The 8,677-nt window shown below is 40.0% G+C and overlaps 1 protein-coding gene across 1 annotated transcript; it reads left to right on the top strand.

The window, feature by feature from the left end:
- Positions 1 to 4,216: 4,216 nt before the first annotated feature.
- Positions 4,217 to 4,690, top strand: LOC118449124 (uncharacterized). Its single transcript, XM_035883346.2, has one exon. The coding sequence runs from the start codon at positions 4,217 to 4,219 to the stop codon at positions 4,688 to 4,690; it is 474 nt and encodes a 157-aa protein (XP_035739239.2).
- Positions 4,691 to 8,677: the final 3,987 nt, after the last annotated feature.

The raw sequence follows: 8,677 nt of genomic DNA on the forward strand, positions 1-8,677 counted from the left end.
CCGTCATCCTCTTCTTTGATATAGCACTATTTTTCATTGGATGATAATGAACCAAGAATAATCCACCTCAGTAAAAAGTTCTCAGTTTGTTAGAAAGGAACAGAGTCGATCTTGAAAACGATTACGAAACGATACAAAAATACTTTTGTCCTTTTAGTGTTCTTTTCTAGTAGTTATTAATTCTATTGTAATGAATAAAAGAGAAAGAAAAAAGAGAGGGACAATGATAAAGAGAATGAAAGAATGAATGGATTTTGTATTATCTATTTAATTATCAATAATACCAAATATACACCATTTGCATTTAATTATAAAGATAATTATAACCATATTATATAGAACGACTGGTCAAAATGGAAACAGAATAAATAATCGAATGAAATCAGTTACTTAATTATAGAACATATAAAGAATGTATCCATGTTTCTATTTTTATTATTATTATTATTATTATTATTATTATTATTATTATTATTATTATTATTATTATTATTATTATTATTATTATTATTATTATTATTATTATTATTATTATTATTATTATTATTATTATTATTATTATTATTATTATTATTATTATTATTATTATTATTATTATTATTCCCCCCAGTGGGTAGGGGGAAGTAGAATACTCCCACAGTCCTCCCTGCTTGTCGTAAGAGGCGACTAAAAGGGACTGTGTGAATGTTCTTGTATGGTCATTCCTTTCTTTTTTCTGTTATCTATATCTTTTTCTATTCTTTCTCTTTCTCTCTAGCTTCCATCCTGTTCTTTCCTGTCTATTGTGGAGCTTGCCTCCCAAAAGTAGATTACTCATGACGGATAGTACAGCGTGAGATAATAGCGTACGTGGTAAGGACACCCACGCCACGGCGGTGTCTGGTGGGTGTAAGGCAGTCCACGCACCGTCGTCATCCAGCAACTGCCAAGAGTTTGGTGTAGTCAACCTGGCTACAGCTCTGGATAATTTATCAGGAGGTGCACCACAGATAGACGACCTGGTCTGCGGTATTACGAAAGTGCCAGGAAGGGTAAAATATGAAGAAGGCCACTTGGAGGAGTGGCAGAGGGCTGCCAGGGCCGTTGATGGCTTTCGGCTCTCCGGCTTGACCGCATCTATCCAGCCTGCGAAGGGGACAACCCAAGATGGAGAGAGAGAAATTCGCGCAAGCGAAATCCCTCCTTGCCAAAATGAAGTTGGCTATTACTAGACAGCCAAACGTGAACAACGCTATTAAGCAAGGGCTCCCAGAACTTGAGGATATCATTGACAGTCTCGAGTTTATGTATAAATCTCAAAAAAATGTCAATAAGGGAGCGATGACCCTCGCCCGATTTTTTCAGAGTCCTAGGGCAACTTCTATATCAGATGTTGGTGCTGTTAAAATAATAGCCACAAGCCCGCCGCATTTGCACAAAGAATGTCTCAAGAGACCGAAGCAAGAGGCGACGACTACCGAGAGGACGGAGGTCGTCAAGAAGAAAAGGAATAAAGACATACTAGCCAAAATAGCGATGAAACACCCACAGCAGGAGAAAAAGAAGTCGAGCAAATCGGAGGTCAGTCCGAGAAAGAGAACGAAGCCGGACGCGATCCTCCTGAAACCTGCGCAAGGTAAATCTTACGCAGACGTGGTCGGAGCCATCCACCAGCGCATCAAGACCAGCGCCGCAGGGGTAGACGTTAGATCGGTCCGGCAGACCAGAACCGGAGGGGTTCTCCTCGAACTAAAGAAGACCACTGCGGATATCAGGGCCTCATTCGCAGAAACCCTGAGAAAAGAAGTAGGAGAAACGAGCAGCATCACGGAACTGGTCCCTAGAGCTACGCTGGAGATACGGGACTGTGACTGCTGCAATCGTTGGTAGAAGTCGAGGAGGACCTAAAGAGGACCCTGCTAGGCTACGCGGGGAAAATCGAAATTAAGATGACGAACCCCAACGCAAGACAACAACGCCTGGCCCTCGTCAAAATAGAAGAGGAAGCAGCTGCGAAGCTTTTAAAGGCCGGCCGAGTGCTGGTCGGATTCGTCAGCTGCAGGGTCAGGCGCAGGACAGAAGTGAGGCGATGCTTCCGTTGTCTCGACTATGGTCACTATAGTGCCACGTGCAAGGGACCTGATCGCAGTAAGTTTTGCTATTTCTGCGGTGGCATGGGGCACAAGATCAAAGAGTGCAAAGTCAGTGACCCTACTTACTTCTTGTGCTCAAATAGCGTTGTTGAAACTAGGAAGCACCTGGCGGGATCAAGGGCCTGCAAAGTTTTCCAGGAGGCCCTTGAAACAGCCAACAAGAGGAAAAAAGGATGAGAGTACTTCAGGGTAACCTCAATAGGAACAGGACGGCGCACTACCTACTGACCCAGCTCTGCTCTGAGAAAAAAGCTGATATTGTTCTAATCAGCGAACAGTACCAGGACAGAGCAGGAGTAGGATGGTACGCAGACGAATTGGGCACCACGGCCATCTGGATCCCAGATCCCCGACAGATACATGTGTTGAATCAAGGATCCGGACGCGGGTGAGACATAACTTGACGACATATGTCAGCGTATATCTCATCCCGAACGACCGGATGAACGACTTCTAGATCAAACTGGACGATCTGGAAGACGCGCTGCGGGAAATGCAAGGGGATCTCATTGTGGCTGGAGACCTCAATGCCAAAGCTCTCGAATGGTGGGAGGCCAGGACGGACTCCAGAGGAAGATGAATCATGGAGGTAGCGTCGAGACTGGAGCTATCAGTACTCAACACAGGTTCGACGTCAACCTTCCGCAGCCCTGGCTACAGGCTGTCTTCAGTCATAGATGAAGGTTGGAGATCCCTTCAAATTGCCTCCGCGAGTCTATCGCCAATTGCACAAGCCAGGATGATTACTGCAGCAACTATGCAGTCATCCAAAAGGCTTGCGCCATAGCGGTGTCCAAGAAGTGCATGAAACGGCACAGGCGTCCTGCATACTGGTGGACGAACGAGATCGCAGATCTCCGCAAGAAGTGCTTAAGACTTCGCCGTTTAGCACAACGAGCGAAAAGACGCGATCTCGACGCTGCTCCCTTGGCCACAGAGTATCAAGCGGCCAAAAAAGCTTTGAAGAGGACCATCAAGGCCAGTCAACGACGGTGCTGGAAGGAGCTGAGCCTGGATGTCGATCAGAATCCGTGGGGATTAGGGTATCAGATCGTCACTCGCAAACTGGGGACTAACACGCAAGAAATATCTCAGGATGCGAGGATGTTGGAAAACATCATTCATACCCTATTCCTCTCACATCCGAAGAGAGAGATTCGCACGGCGACGCTTGGTAGCCCTGAAGGGCTGCAATTTACAGAGGAGGAGCTACTCAAGGCTGCATCTTCTATGCGGAACAAGAAAGCTCCAGGACCAGACGGCCTTCCAGCGGAAGTAATGAAAGCCGTTGCGCAGAGTCATCCCAAACTCTTGCTAAACATGTACAACATGTCTTAGGGAGGGCATCTTCCTGCCCAGTGGAAGAAAGCCAGATTTGTGCTCATACGCAAGGGCAAGGATCCAGCAGATGCCGCTTCGTCATATAGGCCTATTTGTATGCTCGATACAGCTGGCAAGCTCCTGGAGAAGCTGCTTAGGCCACGGCTGCACGCAGCCTTAAGGGCAGCGGGGATCTTGCTGCCCGCCAGTATGGATTCCGATCCGGCCTCTCCATCATCCAGGCAGTCCAGGAGGTCGTCACGGCCACTAAAATGACGGAGCGAGGGAACCATCTAACTAGCCCTTTGTGTCTGCTGGCCATCTTAGACGTGAGAAATGCCTTCAACTTTGTCAGGTGGGACTTGGCTGATGAGCGCTTCCTAGAATACAGTACTGGCGATGGTCCCTGAAGCTTGGAGTTAACATCGGGGGCAGCCTAGGGCTCCATACTGGGACCGGATATCTGGAATATTTTCTACGACGGTATCCTACGTATGGCAGTCCCTGAAGGTGCTTTCTTGGTTGGGTACGCAGATGACCTTACTGCAGTTGTCATAACCGCAAGAGACACGGATGGGGCACAGTTGCTGCTCAATCAGGTCACGCGCAGAGTTATCTTCTGGATGGAAGACCACGGGCTATCTCTAGCAGCCCAGAAGGCAGAGATCGTGCTACTTACGAAGAAGCGCATCAACACCTTGCGCAGCTTCACTGTAGGAGACGCGGTGGTCAAGACTAAGTAGGCTGTCAAATATCTCGATGTAATGCTTGACAGCAAGCTTAATTATGGAGAGCATATAATCAGGGTAGCCGACAAGGCGGTAAAAGTAGTAGCCTCGCGTGGCACACTCATGGCAAACGTCAACGGGCCCCGGCCGTGCATGAGGCGACTACTGATGCGTGCCGCCGAAGCAGTGATGCTGTACGGTGCGGAAGTATTGGTCGATGCGCTGCGAAAAGAGAAATATCGTAAGCGCATAGCCGCGGTACAGAGGAGGGGCACCCTCCGAATCGCGTGCTCCTACCGCATGGTCTCAGAGCCGGCAGTGCTAGTTGTCGGCGGAGTAATCCCGATCTATCTATTAGCCCAGGAGAGGAAATTCGTCCACCAGCAAAGGTGTGTCTGGGAAAGGAGGAGGCATCAAGGCTCGCCAGGTCTATCAGCATCAAGACCTGGCAAAGTAGATGGGAGCAGATACGTAGGGGCAGATGGACTTCCCGACTCATTAGTCAGCTAGACAACTGTATAAATCGAGATCTGGGAGAAGTCGATTTTTACCGCACCCAATTCTTGACAGGGCATGGCCTGTTCCGCTCCTACCTGGCAAAAATGAGGAAGGTAGCAGACGGCAACTGCCCCTATGGGGACTCGATCAATGACGACGCCCACCACACGCTCTTCATATATCCACGCTCGGTGGAGCGCCGAACGACTAGCCTTGGAGCAGGACCTCGGAAACATCTCGCCGGACAACGTTGTCGAGAAAATGCTGCGAGGGCAGAAGGACTGGAACAAGGTGGCCTGGTACGTCAGGGCAATCTTACGTAAAAAGAAGAAGGAGGTGTGTAGCCCATAGACGTGCCACCAACGTTGCTCCAGGTTCCTGCCACATAGAGCCGAAAAGGAAGTCCAGTTAAGAGAGAAGAAGCAGTGGCGCCATTCTAAAGTAATGCCACATGGCGGTGCCGGGATGGTTTTAATATGCCACTAGGATGTATATGACTTTAGTCGGTAGTGCCTATCCCAAAGGTGAGCATGACACTCCAGGGACTTTAAAGGGATATCCAAATGCTGAAAGGTTCCCCTGGCGAGCAGGGTCCCTGGGTAAGTGCGTAAAGTTTGGCATTCTTAGACCATCAAAAAAAAATTATTATTATTATTATTATTATTATTATTATTATTATTATTATTATTATTATTATTATTATTATTGTTAGTATTATTATTATTATTATTATTATTATTGTTATTATTATTATTGTTATTATTATTATTATTATTATTATTATTATTGTTATTATTATTGTTATTATTATTATTATTGTTATTATTATTATTATTATTATTATTATTATTATTATTATTATTATTATTGTTATTATTATTGTTATTATTATTGTTATTATTATTATTATTATTATTATTATTATTATTATTATTGTGATTATTATTATTATTGTTGTTATTGTTATTATTATTGTTATTGTTATTGATATTGTTATTGTTAATGAAAATTCTGCAAGGGCAATGTCAGCACGTCCACCATGTATTTCTGCGATTGCTCCAGACCATGACTTTTTTCTTTCATTCCATCTTCCATGCTCTTCCACTTTCGAGACAATATTCAAATTAAAATTAAGGGTAACAGAAAGTTCTTTTAATATTTTACCGAATAAACCATCTAAATCTTCATCCTCCTTTACTCTTACGAATGCTGTATCCTAATGGAGGAAAGAAGTAAAAAGGAAAAGAATGAAGTTAAATCTTTTTTAATAGAAAATAGAATAAGCATTTAAACGAAAATGCTTTACCTTGAGTTTACAGATTCCTTTCTCTAAGCTCCACGTTGCTATATTATTGATCTCGATTAGATTCGTATCGACCGAATACCATTCTCGTAAAATATTTTCTGTATCACAACGTATCACCATTTCGGTGTTGAATCTTAAATTAAATATATTACCTGGTGGATTGTGACAATAATCGGAACTATGTCCCTTGTAAATGAATATCACTAGCCACACAGCTAAAGACATGTCAAAGGTATTTGCTGCTAAGGAAAATTCATTAATCGTGTTGTAATTAGGGATCACTACGATGTAATACGGTCGTACAATTTCTTTTACGTAGTACGATGATTCGTGCAATTGTGAAATTTGCAAGTTCGTGCTCGCAATACCTTCCCGAGAAAGTGCACGCCTCCATTTAAACACCATCGTTGTCATTTCCATTTCTGAGAAACATGAAAATAAATATGATAGAAATGAAGAAATGAGAATGAGAAATATCTTTACCTTTTATCGATTCGGTATATAAAAATACTACAGATTTCGGCCCGTATAATTTGTAAATATCTATGAGAAATGGAGTTTGTTAGTCGCTGATAGAATGAAAATCAGACGAACTTGCGGTCTTCAGACGAAAAAGAAAAAAAAGAAGAAACATTTTCAATGATACAACCAACGCCATTTTTGTCGTCTGTCGATTGAATAATTATAGTGTTATTTTTCAAATTGAATGTATCAACGGCTACATTCTAAAGAAAATGGGAAAATTTCAATCCGATTACGAAAGAATGTCGCACAAGACTGAGATTCTAAACTATTTAGATAATTAATATGACTTAAATTATAATGAATATCGTGTAGATCGGGAGTCACGCGATGTTCGTATGCATATTAATGGGAAGAAAATGATTTTATCTTTACTGGTATTGATTTAGTACCGATCGATTGATAATTATCTTTTCATTTGCCTCTCTTGTTGCATTTTTTCTTTTCTGCTATGTCAACATATGTGTGTGAGTGCATATATATACATACACACACACACACACACACACACGTCTATATATATATTTTACTTTTCACGTATTTATATACGCACATTACTCGTTTATATTTTTCTATATACGATAATAAAATTTTAAAGGATATTTGTTAAAATGGGAATAGTTGAAATTTCATTTTCATTGAAACAATCTAATAAAAACCCTCATGGGTATAAACAAGACAAGTACTTAAAAATAACTTACGACTAGTACACTTTTGGGCAAGAATATACGAGATTTATAAAGAGAATATATAAATCATTTCTTATAAGTAATATCCGTTTAACTGTAGAAGCTATATAATGAAATACGTTATTAAAAATAACTTGGATCATTATTAGATCTACACATACCTTGATCCGAACATTTTTCTTTTCGTCGTGTTCGAATTACAGATGAAAATACATCTTTTAATTTTTCCTGTGACTGCTAAAGTTATTTGAAAAATACGGAGTATGATCTTTGCTCAAAAATTATAATGAGATTCTATTATGTATCAGTTATATTTAAAGACTTTTACAATATACTTATTAAAATAGACGAGGATAGAAAAAAAATGGAAAATTCCCAATGGTTAAGTCCCTTGTACAACTCTGAAAGTTCTCGAAATGGCAAATATTTCGACCTTCTTGATGATAAAAAACAAACACTGAATGAGTATCTACAATTGCAAGAAATATTTTTGAAGAAATAATTTTTTGTATATCATCATAAGATATAATAAACAATAACATTAAGGTAATGAGAAGAATACTTATATACGAAGCGTTACATATGAAACTAAACGATATTATATGAAGGTAGACCGCAAAGTTAACAAATTTTTATGTAACCGAAAGAATTTAACCTTAAATGAACTTATATTATGAAATAATAATTACAGCGCAATTGTATGCATATTTTCTGAATTTAATGTAAAATTTAATATTTAAAATTGAAACATCTCATATTTTTCCATTAATATTTCAATTAATTTATAATGTATACAAATTATATATTCTTATATTAAAAAAATTTCTATTAAGATTTTACACATTTTGTTGATAATAAAAAAATTCTCATTACAATATTTTCTAAATTTATGTAATAATTTGTGTATATTTTGATCAGATATTTAATAAGATTCTCATTATTCTACTTTTCGAGTTACAACAAGAAATACTTAATGCAAGTGAAACAGTCAAAATATCGACATGAACTCGACCATTGGAAGATTGCACTACGTAAAATATAAATGGAATAATTAACTTGTTAATGAAGACTGTTTATCCTAGCTAAAGAAACAACTAAAACGATCATGTATTACGTCGAATTAAACATAGAGTGATTGGTTTACATTAAGAAAAAGATTTGTTACATTATAAATTATCAATTACCAAAGCGAATAACGTTACCCTTCTCACACCGTAGTTAGTGATGATATCCGAATCAAAAATTTGATCGAATTTTGCATATTTCATTTTACTCACCATTTTCTCTCTGACTTTCTCTCTCTCTTTCTCTCTCTCTCTCTCTCTCTCTCTCTCTCTCTCTCTCTCTTTTCAGACTTTACTCGTTCTTTCTGCGTTCCTATACGTCTCATGCCAATGGATTGACGGAAATCATATCGAATAGTTTCTCTTTTCGTAGATATCCGTTATTGCGTCGTAGATGTCAAACGAGGAAATTTAACCA

The sequence above is a fragment of the Vespa mandarinia genome, chromosome 11 (genome assembly GCF_050613455.1).
Source record: "Vespa mandarinia isolate Hongniang chromosome 11, ASM5061345v1, whole genome shotgun sequence".
Lineage (NCBI taxonomy): Eukaryota > Metazoa > Arthropoda > Insecta > Hymenoptera > Vespidae > Vespa > Vespa mandarinia.